This window comes from Doryrhamphus excisus, chromosome 11, assembly GCF_030265055.1.
Source record: "Doryrhamphus excisus isolate RoL2022-K1 chromosome 11, RoL_Dexc_1.0, whole genome shotgun sequence".
In the NCBI taxonomy this organism is placed as follows: Eukaryota; Metazoa; Chordata; class Actinopteri; order Syngnathiformes; family Syngnathidae; genus Doryrhamphus; species Doryrhamphus excisus.
The window spans coordinates 98,883-114,823 of NC_080476.1; the positions used below are offsets into that span (position 1 = coordinate 98,883).

General features: G+C 46.8%; 2 protein-coding genes across 3 annotated transcripts; one reads left to right on the forward strand and one right to left on the reverse strand.

The window, feature by feature from the left end:
- Nucleotides 1–9: 9 nt before the first annotated feature.
- nup205 (nucleoporin 205) lies at nucleotides 10–12,671 on the reverse strand. Of its 2 annotated transcripts, none has more exons than XM_058086834.1 (42): nucleotides 12,629–12,671; nucleotides 11,733–11,875; nucleotides 11,471–11,642; nucleotides 11,196–11,340; nucleotides 10,903–11,062; nucleotides 10,428–10,656; nucleotides 10,152–10,316; nucleotides 9,887–10,062; nucleotides 9,682–9,798; nucleotides 9,180–9,317; nucleotides 8,942–9,092; nucleotides 8,652–8,857; nucleotides 8,243–8,425; nucleotides 8,005–8,055; nucleotides 7,675–7,884; nucleotides 7,366–7,603; nucleotides 7,092–7,281; nucleotides 6,892–7,012; nucleotides 6,615–6,696; nucleotides 6,329–6,493; nucleotides 6,100–6,224; nucleotides 5,882–5,996; nucleotides 5,188–5,337; nucleotides 5,008–5,082; nucleotides 4,736–4,893; nucleotides 4,581–4,661; nucleotides 4,315–4,506; nucleotides 4,039–4,240; nucleotides 3,863–3,961; nucleotides 3,633–3,778; nucleotides 3,367–3,558; nucleotides 3,167–3,288; nucleotides 2,968–3,100; nucleotides 2,624–2,750; nucleotides 2,479–2,552; nucleotides 2,271–2,396; nucleotides 1,977–2,103; nucleotides 1,615–1,787; nucleotides 1,403–1,532; nucleotides 1,041–1,169; nucleotides 507–580; nucleotides 10–428 (listed from the first exon to the last, which is right to left on the reverse strand). In XM_058086834.1, the coding sequence occupies exons 1-42, from the start codon at nucleotides 12,654–12,656 to the stop codon at nucleotides 276–278; spliced, it is 5,973 nt and encodes a 1,990-aa protein (XP_057942817.1). In that variant the 5' UTR covers nucleotides 12,657–12,671; the 3' UTR covers nucleotides 10–275. The 2 variants fall into 2 exon arrangements, with proteins under 2 accessions (XP_057942817.1, XP_057942816.1); XM_058086833.1 differs by having other exon boundaries at nucleotides 3,633–3,781.
- Nucleotides 12,324–15,903, forward strand: agk (acylglycerol kinase). The gene is made up of 14 exons (XM_058086861.1): nucleotides 12,324–13,340; nucleotides 13,417–13,456; nucleotides 13,530–13,609; nucleotides 13,683–13,758; nucleotides 13,879–14,004; nucleotides 14,064–14,158; nucleotides 14,228–14,297; nucleotides 14,358–14,437; nucleotides 14,524–14,581; nucleotides 14,656–14,803; nucleotides 14,863–14,960; nucleotides 15,125–15,195; nucleotides 15,269–15,353; nucleotides 15,430–15,903. The coding sequence occupies exons 1-14, from the start codon at nucleotides 13,231–13,233 to the stop codon at nucleotides 15,562–15,564; spliced, it is 1,272 nt and encodes a 423-aa protein (XP_057942844.1). The 5' UTR covers nucleotides 12,324–13,230; the 3' UTR covers nucleotides 15,565–15,903.
- The last annotated feature ends 38 nt before the right edge of the window (nucleotides 15,904–15,941 follow it).

Genomic DNA, 15,941 nt, shown 5'->3' on the forward strand with positions numbered 1-15,941 from the left:
ACGAACGAGAGGAATTGACTCACATTTATTTGTAGAAAGGCGTTTTGTGAAAGTAAGTACATTGACTTGACTACTTTGTAAACAGTGTAGAAAACATTTATTTGCAAGAAAAATTGTAATTAAAAGAAATCCAGACTACTGCAATGATGTTAATGTCCCATAATGCTTGAGAGGGATTGATTCTATAACAAAAAATTGCATTGGTTAAGTTTGCCATCATTTTGCACAAAAAAAGATTCGTTGCGATATCGTCCATCGTTAAGCGTCTGCCAGTCTCAGCTTTTGTACTGTCTCAGGAGGCCTCGGATCCTGCGTACGAGAGCCTGGATGAAGGTGTAGCGTGAGTGCACTTGGCTGTACAAGCCTTCCACCTCCAAGAGCTTCCTTTGGAGAGCTTCTCCGAAACCAGCAGCCATGTCGCTCTTCAGCTAAGGCACACAGAGACATGGCGGATTTAACCGGGAGTGACGTGACATGGAACAGGTCGGTACGCTTTCGTTTCTTACCAATTCTAAATCTTGCTTGGTGACACAGGAAATGGAACTTCTGCCACTACTTGCTTGAAGGCCACATAAAGAGTCTGGAGGGAGGGGGGGGAGGAGTCCTTCATGTTAGAACACGAGATATATATATTTATATCAAAAAACATAAAACCAAACTCCCATTGGACATCTCCAGTGGGAGTTTGGATGCGTGGGTGGGTTTTCTCCAGGTACTCCGCTTTCCTCCCACATTCCAAAATGTGTTAGTTTCCATTGGAGATGTATGACTGAGTGTGAAAGGTTGTCTATATACAGTACGACCATTCCAGGTACCCCGCCTCTCCACCCAAATGGGGATTAAGCGCACAGAAAATGAATAAAGTCAAAATTGTCGATAACTGTTCTTAGTCCCCTACAGGACTACATTTCCTGCCGATTTGGCATTGAGCTGTGTGAGAAATTTCAAGTCAATCGGACTCCTGGAGCACACGTCAGGACAAATGTGAAGGTGAATTAGCATGGAGTCACGAGAACACATTTGGTGGCGTTGGTCCTCACCGTCAGCAAGGCGAGATCGGTATAAGCTGGCCCCAGGCAGCGGGGAGTCCTTTGGGTCGGTGGGGGTGCAGTGCAGCAGGTAGTACTCCAGGTGGCGCCACAGCACAAACAAACAAGTCTCGATAATGTCTGCAAGGGGGGGTCAGGGTGTACTAGCGTGAGGTCAGGGGCGTCCATGTTGTACTTTTTCCTTCTGCACACTTGATGAGCCTTGGAGTGAATCCATCGTATTATTATTATTATTATTATTATTATTATTATTAGATATTCCACATAGTAGTGTCAGACAGGTGTTAGTAGTAACCAGGTATGCGCCGTGTATACTCATTTATGGGCATACTTCAATGAATATGAAAGGATACAAGAGCACAGCGCCAGCAGCTTGGCTCTGTTGTTGATGAGTTGGACCAGTCTTCTCTTGGCCAGCAGGCTCCTTTGGACTGAGGAGATCTTCTCCACCCCTCCTGGTCCTAACACCAGGCCCTGGCACAACTGTAGAGACAGGCGTCCCTAGTTAGAGGGGTGAAACGTGGGACCGGACATGACGGTTGAGGAGTCTGAGGTCTGTCGTTACCTCCTTGAGCTCCTCGGGGGGCAGCTGATCCAGGCTCTGCAGCTTGCCCAGACTCTGCCTGTGACTCTGGTGAAAGTGGAAGAAGTCGGCGGCGCTGTTCTTGAGCAGATAGAGGACGAGGCCCAAACTGGGGGTCCGCAAGTACGCCATGTTGGGCAGAGTGGAGCTGAGATCTAAAAGGACAGACATTTCAGTTGCTGGGAAAAGCAGGTGGGAATCAAGAATGGATGCAGTTGTAAGTTGCAGGAATATTTGACTTTTTGTATTTTTTTTTTTTTTGTCTTTGTCTCTGCTTTCCAAGGGGATAGCGATCCACTGTGGAGGTTGTACAGTTCTCGTTCCTTCCCATTTGAGCGTCTGACCTGTGCGATTTCCGTCCCTGCCGTCCGGCTCGCTGCCAAGCGGGCTGAAGAGGCAGATGCTGAACTGGGCTTGAGCGGAGCTCTGCAGCAGCAGGGTTTGGCAGTACTCCATGATGTTGGCACACACCTGGGGTAGCGGCACACGTCAATGGCATGTCAGGACCAAGCGTACGGACTGGCCACACGTTAGAGAGCGTTAGAGAGCGGTGAAGCATACAAGCGTCAAATCGTCAAATCGCATGCCGAGTACACGGCATTCAAGTGTTTCAAACTGTCAAGTATGGCGTCTCCTACTTGTTGCATGGCCACCTCCATCTCCTCTCGTTCGGCTGACTCTCCGACTGTCGTCATCTCCGCCTGCTTGAGCAGCCTCTCACGCTCACTGCCTGCCAGGCGGCTGAGCAGCAGCAGGGACAGACGCTTTGCACAATAAAAAAGTTTTACCAAGTTTCCACTACAAAGCACCAACAAATGTTCAGATGAACACAACAATCCAGTCAACCTGGAATCTGTTGATGTGACCTTGAAACTCCATCAGGGCGGCACCGTTGACCTCTCCACCCATCTCCAGGGCGCCTGAGAGACAAAGGAACATCATCAGAAACATTCTCCCCATTTTTACTTTGACGATACGGTCGGGTTTCTACCTGGAAGAGCAGTCTTACTGATGATGCCAGAAAGCAAGGAGAGCTCCTGCAAAGCTCCGATGCTGAGCTCTGGACAGCGCAGCAGTGACTGGATGGTGTCTGCATGGACTATCAGCCACTGGAGGATCTACACACACACACAGATATTTACACTGATTATTAAGAAGCTGTGCGCCCCATCCAGATGTACATGAACATATATATGCAACATGATCTCATGGTTTCAGACCTTATTCCAGCACTATAATGCCAATGGCGGCTTTTCAGGCTAGCCAAAATGCATATGGCAGCAACCAAAAGCAAAGCCCACAAAGCAGATCTCCCATTTTAAACTGTGTGCTTACCTGTGCTGCCCCCTGCTGGTGGTTCATAGTGGTAGAGGTCAGGATCACCTGAAAGAGTCTCAGGGTAGGTAAAAGAATCTGCCGATAACGGTCCATCGGGCTGGGGATGAAACCTGACGGGTCCCTCATCACCCTGTACACACATCATCATCAGTTAGAAGGGGAGGCGGCTTTTGGATGACGCACCACTGCTCTTTACCTGTGAGAGTCGCTATCAGGTACCATGTCAAACACCTGACACTCCATGAGCTGTGCTACCAGTCCACTGCGCAGCAGCTCCACAGCGCCTTGGTTTGTCTTGGCTACGCGGGTCAAAAGGGCCTGAAAACACATTGTGCCTTTTTTAAATGGTGTACGAGCAGAGGCCTTTAAGGAATTAGAGTCCCAATTCCACCCCACCATCTTGCTCTCGTAGATGTAGAGCGGCTTGAGGAGGGGAGGCTGAGGCGTGAGCAGACTCTGCAGGGCCGTGTCATCCTGCCGCAGGCTCTCTACTAGTGAGCGAAGGTACCCACTGTTGCAAATGTACACCAGCCACTGGTTCTGGCGGTCGATGGACAGGATCCGGTCCAGTACGGCCAGAGCGAGCATCTGTCAGACATGAGTACTTTCATTGCAAGGTTATCACTGAAGGTCCATGACTGGCTGGAGGAGACAACACGTACCCTGCTTATTTCATGACCGTCACACGCATCCCTGCACACCACCTCCATTAATGCCCTGCCGTAGCTCTCGATGATGGTGAGGTTCTCTCTCTGCAGTTTGGAAAAGCCATCTTCAGGGGCTGTGAGACGCTCCCACATCGCCCTTCCTGCTAGAAGGATAAACACAAACAAGTTTATGGTCTGCATACTTTTATACACCATATGCCATTTGCAAGATCTCTGTGATGTACCTGTCTGCAGAGTGTTTGGTTCCTCGGGTTTCTGGGCAATTTGAAGGTAGTACAGCAAAGAGCCATAGAGATGAGCCCGCAGACGCTGGTATCCTCCTCCTTTAGAAGCACCAGCGTTAGAAGAATCCATGTGGGAAATGTGAACGCAGATTGAAGGTGGGGAGGTTGATACCAACCAGTAGAAAGGATGAAGTCCAGCAACTTGCGAAGGACAAGATGAAGGGAAGAGTTTGCAATGGAGGCAAAGCCAGATGTAGATTCTAATCCAGCGCCTTGCTGATGCTCAGACAGAACCGATTGGCTGAGGTGAGCCGTTAAGGTGAAGACAGCGCCAGCGACGATAGGCATCAGTTCTCCTGCTGCATCGTCAGATAAAACCTGAGCAATGTGTGATATCATCCATCTGTATCATCGAACTGGACTGGTCCACGTTTTCAGATTGACTCGCTGACCTTGTCGTGAAGATCTAGCAGCAGGTCTCGGATGATTAGCTGTCTATCTTCCACTGCTATAAGATCAGCGGGGCAGGCGGTCAGCAGCGTCTCCACCAGGCTCCTCCAGGACTGCAGCGCATGTCTCTTTGCACTCAGACTCCGACGGACACGGTTACGTTCCACCACCTGCTGCAAGATGGAGTTCACCTCCTAAAAAAAAGTAATAATAAGCATGATTTGATCCAATGCATGATTGATTCCTAAAACCATTTTAGTTCCCATACCTCCATTAACAGGGGTCTCTGTCCAATGGCTGCCATGCCTTGCAGAGCATTCACCTCAGCAACCAGCACTCTATGGAGCAACTGTGAGGGACATGTGAGACATCTTGACTTGTAACAGTCAAATGTCAAAATGTCTTGTTGTTCAACAAACCCACCTTAACGTTGCACACAGTGTGCCCTTGCTCATTGACGTGTTCACAGTTGGAGATGACTTGTTCTATCTGAGGGCGTTCAAAAAAGTCCAGCTGCAGCAGCTCGGGCATATCTTGGCTAAAGTCGATGGCGTCCAACACACTCAGCAACTTCCTGCGTACTGGTGGCGTCCAACAAGAACACAGAGACAGGAACCGTTAACCGTGAATGACAGCTCTTCCATGACAACCATGCCGCAGTGTTTCACTTGGAATAGGAATGACATCAAACCTACCTTTAGAAACGGAGTCAAAGTGTAAGAAACCACTGACCGATCTGGTCTCCTCCTCCATGCCAGATTCTCCTTCAGCTGAAAGAAAATGTAAATAATGACATGCAAGTTGGCCAAAGTCTATTATTGTCACCACAAACGACAGTTATTGAAGAAAATAGTCAGATGGGTATGCACGCCTACCTGCATGCTGGGCGTGTGGCTGGTCGTCCAGCAGCAGGTTGACGAGGCGTTGGGTATGTGAACGCTGACGGTTCAGTGATGTCACCCTGAGCTCAATGGCTGCCGTTTTCAAAAGCCAAGACATCTGGGACAGCGCAGCAATCTGGTCCCCTGAAGACAGAAGACGGAGAAAACAGGTCATGCCTTGTACGGCATAGCGAATGCGTTACGTGGTTGGCCAGTCGCTCCCTATGCAGCCCCTTGGAATCTGTTTTTTCAGTACCTTAAATAGGAAGTGGTTTGCTGAAAAAGTGCATTGCCGCTAGGAATCCAGCAGAGGGTGCTGTCTTGCAAATCCATTCACTAGATACCTCCAAGCAGGGAGATGAGTTGACAAGACGTGAAGTGTATGTAGCCGCATGGTTTTTAAGTGGAATACTGGCTACTGTATGCCTGCATTTTTATTTCTTAATGTGTAAATAAATACAAATGCCAACTGTGAGAGTCATATTATATAGGATTGAGTACCATTTCTGTACATATTATCCAATTCCATACCATTGTGACAGCGCTACGGCAGAATTAAAGTTAAAGTTTTTTTTTTAAAAAAAAAAAGTCATAAGACTCTACGTGCGTATGTCAGCATGCTGACACAATGTGACCTTCAAGGACTTGTTGCTGAACACAAAGGTCTGAGTGCTGCACACTCACTCACCAGGCAAGATGAAAGGTAAGTGTTGCAGATGAGAGAAGAGGAAGTCCTGGCTGGTCCTCAAATAACGCATGGTGGGCCCAGATGTTTCAGAGGAGGCACACAGTTGGTAGATCACCTATGAAAGCAACAGGAAGTTTCTTTCAAGGGTGCGGAGGGCCTGACTGCCATGGTGGAGTGTCAAATGCCAAAGTGTCATGGTGTAAGCAGAGGAAGTAGACCTGGTAGCAAAGCTCAGCCAGGTGAGGTGCATGCTGGGTGAGCACAGGTCCAGATCTTTTCTCCGTGCCTCTCTGCAAGAGACTCAAGATGGCGTGCAGGCAGCTCCGAGGGCATCCCAACACACCTGTAACATCCAGGTATGGTTTTCTACTACATCTGATGCTATTTTCTTTGGAGGTCGTGGAGGTCCCAAATGAAGCTAGCAGAAATCACTATAAACATTCTGACCTTGGTCCTGCAGGTTAGTGGAAGACACAGGCTTCTTGACTTCGTAGCCCAGCAGATACAGTGCCAGATTGGGTGTCTTCAGCTCCAAAGAGGTGATGAGCAGGTTCAGGATATGAATCTGGGTTTCATGTCTTATTCGCGCCACCTTCTTTTGACAATCCGAGTCTATATACATTTACAGAATTTGGAGGAATTGAGAGTGCAAGTTATTCATCTTGCAGTTCAGCAATAATCTGAAACAAAGACAACAAGTGACACAAAGCAAGGCAAGCTGCTGGTCACTTACCGTTTTCTGTCTCCGTTCCTTCTTCTGCCTCATCATTGTCCAGACATTCCACAAAACCTGCCATCAGCTTATCACTAACAGTCTTGGGGAACCAGGAGGAAGCAGACCGTCAGAGAGGTAGTCATTAGATCTTGTAGTAGTAGTAGTAGTAGTACGTGCATAGTTGAAGAAAGTATACAAATATTCTGCATTCCATGTTGAAGTGAATAAATCATATGATATGATTCCTGCCCATTGTTGTCTCAAAATATCCTCAAGCATTGCAAAGAAAAAGTACCTGGTCATGCGTAAAATCCCCAACAAGCCTAACTTGAATGTTTGGGTAGTTGGCGATGCGACGCAAGATCTTGGCACTCTGGAAGGCTGCCTCAGGGTTGGAGTCGTTGTGGTATAAATATCTGACAGTCAACACAAGTACGATGTTGATGGCAGCGGTACGGAACAATATCACAACGCCATGGTTAAAACAAAGATTACCTGGCCACATTGACTATGTGATCTGCTCTGCGGGTTTGAGGACTGACCCCCTGCAGGAGCTGCTCCAATGGGGAAACCAGCAAAGAGGCCTGGCTCTCCCTGAGGAGGTCCATGAACACAACCTCCTTCTGGAGGGCCAGGTCCAACAGGCAGAGGCAGTGCAGCACGGCAGACTCCAGGTGTTTCTTTCCTGATGGACAGATTGCATCACCATCAGGACAACCAACCATGAGTTTTGTCAGTTTTATTGATGGCAGCCTGCATTCTCTCTGACCAGGGAAGGGGGCGTAGGTGTCCAGCTGGCGTACACCCTCCTCCAGGACGCTGAGGCAGAGCGCCAACATGGGGGAGTCATTGAGCAGGTGGAACATGATGCTGTGGCCTGGGGGCTTGTGGGCTGGGACCTGCTCGCCCTGCAGCTCCACCATCTCCTGAACAAAGTCTGATGGCTGCGGCTCATAATCCCGCAGCAGCTTGTGGAACACTTCCAGGGTAGCATCGGCTACTTCCCACTGGCAAAAGGCACAAACACAAATGAGAACACTCGTGTGTAAGGGAAACTCAGGATAGCCCAGCACTTCACCTTCTCAGCAGGACGTCGGTACGCCCTGGTCGGGAAAGCCAGAAAGACAGAATCACGCAAGAAGTTGAGGTATGGTTGGAAGCCTGGCACACGCAGCCCTGCACCCAAATTCATGGGAAGACTGCTTTCCACCAGCGTGCTTATCAGATGACAGAAGCTTCGCGTCAGAGGGTACTCCTCGCAGCTTGACTCGATCTCGTTCAGCTCCACCTGAGGAGCGAGAGCAAGACAGCAATGCAAACGTTCATGCATAATCATGCAAATCTAAATCTTTATTTTACCACATGCATGCTAGCTTAACATTCTATCATTATTTGGGTCTCCACTCACCTCAATTCCAGCAGCCTGTCTTTGTCCTGGGGCGCGCACTGTCTGAAGGATCTGTGGCAGAACAACAACTTTGAAGCCCAATATTTCAAACAATACAGTATACACGACAGCACAAACGCACATGGGCACTGAAAATCATGCAAAGCCAGCTTTTATGACACACCAGAGGGGTTCAGACTCACCTCTTGAGAAAGCAATAAATGCACTTGCTATATGTGGCCGCTACGTGTACACCAACCTGCGTGTATTCCAGTGACTGCCACAGTGAAGCTGCAATTTCAGGTGACTTCCCAAAGGCAGCCAGGCAGCGAAGCAGCTCAGCTTTCAGGACAGGGGGAACGCTACACTGTAGCAACCCCAACATCACAACGACAGGGGTCCACTGGGGATGCTCGCACAATGCCAGGCGGGCATTTTCACTCTGGTAAATACAATACATACAAGGGGGTCACACTCTTTTCGGCAGTTATGGTTGCCCTCAGAGGGGCGCTGGTAACTGTGAAACCATATACATGTATCATCGTCTCGTGGAATCTGACAAATGAGTTCTATCCCTGTGCGATACAGAGACATTCATTCCCAAAACACTCTCAAGCTTCCCGCCCATGTAGATGAAGTTGGAAATATAAAAATCTAGGAAAACATACCCATGTGATGACTGTAGCCAGTAATTGCAACAATGAGGTGAGTCCTTCCAGTTCCCTTTGTGTGATGCCCCGTAGAGGTGGGTGGCGGTAGTGCGCTGCATCGGGGTTTGGTAGGTCCCTTCGTAAATTCTCGTGATAGAGCATGAGGGAGTGAAAAAAATGCTCCCATGACACTGGACTGCCCGATACTCCCTGGAGGTTATCACCTGCATTAAAAACACAATACACTGAACATGTGTACATTCTGATATACTGTGTATGCGTAACAACAACTAATTCATTGCTCTTACTGTGTGTAGCGCCATTTGTTTTAAGCAGGCTGAAACAGTAGTGGGCACATTGAGGACCATTGGCAAGGCCTTTCAGCATCCTGAGATAGGAGATATAAAGGGTCGATGGCAGAAGGTCTCCCATTTGACGCACAAACTTGGACAGGACCACCTGCAAGAACACAGAGCAAGAGTTGAAGTAAGCAGAACTTCTCCCTGAGGAAACTTCATAAATGTGATGGTCACAGGTTGCTTTTACCTGTTTATGCGGTGGCCTCTGCATTGCCATTCCCAGGTAGGACCCTTGCAGTGAGGTGTGCTGTAGGGACTCTGTGGGGCACCAGAATTCCAGACCCAACTCTAAGCCAAATGGGTCCTTGCTGTAAAACTCTCCTATCTGTAAAAGCAAAAGATGCCACAAGTGAATCAAGCAACTTCTAATCACATGCGGTGAGGCTCAAATTCAAATATACTGTATTACAATATGCAGTCACTGTATATTATATCCTCAGTCATTATTATACTAGGTCTGCCACTCACGATTATTTTCTTGCATACTGCATACAGTTCTTCCTGTCACGTCAACAAAATATCACCTGAGTGGGGATGATGCATGCTTTTGGACGGACGGACCAAATCAATATGAACCATTCATAACTGTGGCTATAATTTGTTTACACATCTTCTATACAGATCAGGTTCGTCACTTATTCTAAATATGTTCAGTATACTGCATGTAAATGGGTGTGTACAAGACTGACAAGCATCATGAGGTGGTCCAAGTCCTTGCGCAGGGACGATGGCGGCTCATTATCCATTTGTAAAGACATATGCACCAAGCGGGCATCCTCATCAGCACGGTTGCGGAGCTGCTTCACCTGTACACCAAGCAAACATCATGTAAAATGGAATAACTAAACTTGTCTTTTGCTGCAACTTAAGCGTAGACATCATGTGAGCTCGCACCTTCATTGGCATGAGTGCCAGAAAATCTGTAACGATCGAGTGGAGGCGGCGAATATAAAACTCTTCCTGGAAGAAATTCTCACAATCGAGAATGCCCTCTTTAAGGAACAGGAAGACGTCTCCCAGGACAGCCTGGTCCGCAAGCGCTTCGTCTGCCTCGGTGAACTCCACCAGGGCTGTTGAGAAAAAGACAGCTTTAGAAACGCGTGTTACTTCCCAAATGTAAGCAGATAAGAGGGAAAGAAGAATGTGAGATGAGTCTAACCGACACCCTGTGGCAGCTGGGACAGGACTCTCAGGGAAAGCGCCCAGGTCAGGCGACACACAGCCTGCAGACCTGGAAGCTTCCATGGCTGGCTGTCCATTAAACGACTGTGCACTGCAGACACGTACTGTCTCTCCGTTAGCAGCGGAAGCGTCTGGAGAAGATCTAAAACAATAAACACGCACAATGTATCGGAGTTTGTGGCTTTCACGCACGAGTTGTTAAACGATAATTGATGGCTAATTTTCCCTTTTATCAATGAAGGAAATGCCTTACCTTCCCTATCTTCAGTCCCCTGCTCAATGAAACTGACGTCCAAACAGTACAGGAAGGCCATGACCACAGCCAGACTCACACTGTCCAGTGAGCCATCAGCTTGCGCCGTTACCGTCTCCAAATGGCCAATCAGAGCCAGCGTATCGTCTCTAGTCAAAGGTGATTGGCAGGTCCATGCAAACAGGCTGTCGGCAAGAGCCTGACGACATTCTTTGATGAGGTCAGAAACCTGGAGACAACAGTGAACGTGAGGAAGACGTGTGACAGCAGTGACATCCACATCCAAGCTGCTTTGGACCCTTCCGTCCTCACAAAGCACTTGCAGGTGGCTCAGCCTTGTTTGTTATTTATATTTCTTTAAAAGGACAAAAAGAAGCGACAGAGCAATGGTCCTTCATAATTCTAAAACTAGAAATCAACAGACCGCAGTCTCGTGGTAAACAGTGCATCCACACCATGTCACACTTTCTCCTACCTCCTTCCTGTGCTTCTCATTCCCGAGGCCACGCTCCTTCTGCAGCCGTTCAAACTCTCGTGTCAGATTGATCTCGTTCACCAAGGTCAAGATGCGTTTCATCAACCCCTGGCTCATCAGTTCATCGGTGAAATGCGTCGTCAATGACACAAGCTCTCCACTGAGTGACGGGGAGAGGGAACACACCAGGTGAATGACTATCGACACTTACATTGCACTGCAATCACCGCAATATTATTAGCTTTAAGTGCCCGACTGGTCAAGAAACCCAGTGGACTAAAGCTAGCAGTTACCTCAAGTCCAAGGTGAAAGTCTTGCCATGACGTGACTGGATAAGTGTGCGCAAAGAGTTTGCCACACAAAGCTTGCCATCCCAGTAAAGGAGCACTGCCACCAACCCTCGTGTCAAACCAGGAAAGTGGGACTGCTGCTGCTCTCCTGGGAAGAAAAATACAGATATTCATACACACTCATATTACCTTGAAATAAATGTTAGCTGTAAGTGCAAAATGTTGTCATATGCAGTCAAAGTGTATTTGTGTGTGTAAACACTGCGTATTTGTCTTACCCGCTAGCAAGAGCTCCAGAGCTGCTAACTCTCCAATCTCAAACAAGTCACTGAGGATAAAGGCCTCTGAAAGAAGCTGCTCTGGAAGGAGTCGTGACCCCTGCTGACCTTGAATGGTGATGCCTTCTGTGCTGGCTTTGCGTACCTTCTCTCTCTGCTCTGCACTCTTTGGCTGAAAATGATGACAGGTTTATTGAAAGTGCATCAAGTTATCAATATGTAGCAAAATGCCACAACATAGGCTGTGTTTACGTCAGCTTACCGGGTTCTTAAAGAGGGATAGAAAGTGCGGCTTGTGTTTTTTCAGCTGCAGGTCGAGCAAATGGAAGCTCTCAGGTTGTCTCCTCAGCACAGCCCCCTCCACGGTCTCCCATAGCTCCTTCAGAGGCCCCCACAGACTGGCTCCTACGTGAGTACAGAAGAATTAAAATGTCTCATCACGCAGACACGCTACATACATGAAAATCACTACATAAATTCTTGTTTAATCTCCAAAGTTGCTGATGACTGTTTGGTGTGATTAGTATAATCAGTTCAGCAGCATTCATGTAACATGAACATAATTGTATTGATCTATCTTTGTGTATTTTTTAAATGCCTACAGCAGAAGGAGAAGAGAGGAAGGTGCAATATAACGAACATCTGCAATAATTTGGCACGACAAATCAAATACATGTAACTCCACGTCTCATTTACTCCAAACAATGTTATACTGTATAAAGAATCCATATGCACTGTAATTTTCTCTTGTACATTTTATCAACGGTATAGTATATGGAGGTTGTACATTTAAAACTGTTCAACGCTATTATATAAACAAGCTCAACAGCTACGTTGACATGATGCATGTTCAGGGTAGTGCATGTACCTCATCTCTAGCGTCGGACGGTAAGTATATTATATAAAAATACAAGGCTGTTCTTTGTCTAATGGGTACATTTTCCTTTCCAAATAAGTACACTTGTCTTAGTCGGTAACCGAACTGCTTTAGCCTAGCAGCTCCAGTGTGAACACGGGGCTTACCATGTGGTCATTATTTTTGAAACACAAGAGGTGTGGGGCTTTAACTTAAAACACTATGTTTATTTGTAAGATACCGTCAACTAGTTACCGCTGTGAATGAGTTAAAACGATACAATAAGAAAATGTGGTTCATACCCGAATTTACCGCCATCTGCGCCGCCATGACACAATCGGAAGGGTGTGTGTGTGTGTGTGTGTGTGTGTGTGTGTGGTGGGCCTTTCTTCCCCGCCGGAGTGAAAGTAGAAATATTTACGCTTTCATAAACATATTCAGTAAGTTTTCGCCACTTTAAATCCAGAATTGAAAATAAATGTGAAGGTAGGAACGTCAAGTTCGCGCATTCGTGAATCTATTCGGACATCATGTGTAATTCTATCAGGCAGGGTCCTAAGAGCCTCTTCTACAGGAATTGTAGTTATAGCCTTTATGTATATTTTATGTGTTATGCATTTGAATTGTGCTTTTAAAAATGTTAATGTGTTGTAATTATTATTTGCATGTATTTTTAAACGATTATATATTTGTTTTCTGCCAAGAAACCGTAATTCTAAAAGCGGAACCTATATTTGTTGGGTCTATGTCTACCCGTACTAATTTGGCGTAACACCAGAAATTCATGGCATGACTGCTGTAGAAAGCGGTCACTACCGAAAGCAAAGCATATTTTATGAATGGTAACACGACTTACCGTCCTTTGATGTTACGATAATTCGTATTTAATATTCAAAAACAAACAATGGCGCGAGTTGTGAAAATATTTCGGACTTTGCGAAATCATTGGAAGAAGTCTGCATTTGCCGTTTGCGTCCTATCTTATGGAGGCCACTGGCTTTATGGTAAACACTGGTGAGTACCAACAACATTTGTAACAGTAACAACCAGCATATTCGTCTTAGGTTGGTTCATTCATTTCTCCTTTTAGTGACAATATTGTGAGGAGAGAGGCCTGTCTAGAGGCCAGGGTAAGTAACCCATGTACTTGGGAATCAACCAAATGAAAATAAGCCATAAGACATGATTTTAATGTACTTTCAGGAATTTGGACGTCAGCTTATTGCGCCGCACGAGCGCCTAAAGAAAGCTACTGTGATCCTGAACCCAGCAGCTTGTAATGGGTAAGGAATATTAACATAAATGTTCAAATAAAAATCCTATTTGTGTGTATAGTGAATGATTCCGCCTCCACAGGAAAGCCAACGGCTTATTTGAAAAGAATGCTGCCCCTATTTTGCATCTGGCTGGCTTTGAGGTTACCGTGGTGAAGGTATTATGTTTTCTATATAATATATATAATCAGAAGGTGTATTTGCAGATTCTGCGTACTGGTAGTCAGAGTACGTGTCCTTGAGGAGAGTACGAGGTAACATGCTTTATTTCTCCATAGACCGATTATGAAGGTCAAGCCAAAAAACTGATGGATCTCGTAGAGCACACAGACATGTTGATTGTCGCTGGAGGGGATGGCACTTTGCAGGAAGTGGTCACAGGTTTACTGCGACGATCTGACCGGGTACGTGTACTCAACCGCTGCTGTGCGTTCAGATACGTGTCAATGTTTTGTGTGGACAGGACACATTCAGTCACACGCCGATTGGATTCATCCCGCTGGGCTCCCAAAATTCCCTGAGTGCCGGCCTTCACATCCTCAGTGACAACAAGGTCAAGTGAGTCTGTTGCAGGGATGAGCCAAGCTGGAATGACGGCCTTATGGATATTTGTGTGTTTCCGCACAGGGACATTACGTCAGCGACTCTGTCCATCCTGAAGGGAGAAACCGTGCCTCTGGATGTCCTGCAAATCAAAGTGGGAAACTTTCCTCATGAATCGGGATTCATTCATTTACTCTCACGTTTGTGTTCTCAGGGGGAGACAGACAAGCCGGTCTTTGCACTGATGGGACTGCGATGGGGTGCTTTTCGAGACGTGTCTGCAACTATTAGCAAGTCAGATTTTGCATCACCTCAATTGTATTATATTTTTTTTTTAAATGACATTGCTTCTGATCATGAAAAAATCTATTTTTGCATAGATATTGGTACCTTGGACCACTGAAGACAAATGCTGCTCATTGGTTTCAAACCCTCCGGGTAATTTTCTGCATCATTTTTTACACGTGACATTATGATGTACTTGTCAAATTTGCATAATACGAACCCCCCAGGAGTGGCCTTTACTCCGTGAAGTCACAGTGAACTACTTGGCGCCCACCCTGCGGCCCCCTGACCTGTCCCCTCATAAGCCCCCCAGACCCAATCTGCTCCATCGCATTATCCGCCGGCTGAAAAACTACTGGAACCCCCCCCTCGAAGGTACTACGTATCCACAAATGTGCCGACTCGTGCTTAACACGACGACGTGTTGTGTTCAGAGGCTCCAAAAGCGGAGGAACCGGAGCAGTGGAAGGAAGAGAAGCTGTCCTCCGTCGAGCTGTTTATTCAAACGCACAACAAAAACCCTGTGGAGCGTGTGAGTATACTATGTGTTTGTGTGTGTATATATATATATATATATATGTGAGTATACTACGTGTGTATATATGTGTATATATATGTATATGTGTATATATGGAACATGGCACACTTAGTTATTCAGCGCTGACGCTTCAAATGAATTTTGACGTGAACTTGCAGCGAATCAACGATTCCATGATGATCTGCACAGAGCCCGACCACATGACCGTGGGAGAATTCATCACGGCGGGGTCGGTTGAGTTCTTTACGTTGAACAATGCAACGCCTTGACACGCACAAGTCAAATTCACTCAATCCTCACAGAAAGCAAAAACATCAGGACCCAACAGCGCTGACGGAAAACGCCACTCAACGAGAGGCCAGCGCTTGCCGGCTCCGGCTGCCTGAGGTCAGAGGGCGCGGGAACGAGCGATGGCGTTGGTGTGACAACGCGTGAAGCTCACCTCTGTGTTGCCTCCCCGCAGGGCGCCGGCGGCTTCTACAGCATCGACAATGAGGACTACGAAGCCATGCCGGTGGAGATAAGACTGTTGCCACGGAAACTGCATTTTTTCATGAGCGCAGAGCGCAGACGGCAGCTTCTGTCGCAGATGCAGTGAAGGAAGAAAACGCCACCACACCCCCGTGGAGACAAAAATAACACAAGAGCACCTCCGTTGCCAGCCTGCTTTTGTCTTGGCTCATGAAGCATAAACTCATACGTGACATAATATTGGTTCAAGTTTTCCATTTTTTGTACTAGAATACCAATATTACTCATGTCTGTACTCATTGTCCTACTAGTTGGAGGCTTGTATACATGATCTGATCCTGACCATACAGTAATCCTTCATTAATCCTGGTTCATTACAATACTATTCCGACTGGAATACTTGAATTTCCAAGTAGGATTCAATATTTATAAACAGAATATTTTCAAAGTTAGAGCATATAAAGGCCATTGATGACTTCCGAAATACTATTTTCACCATTATTA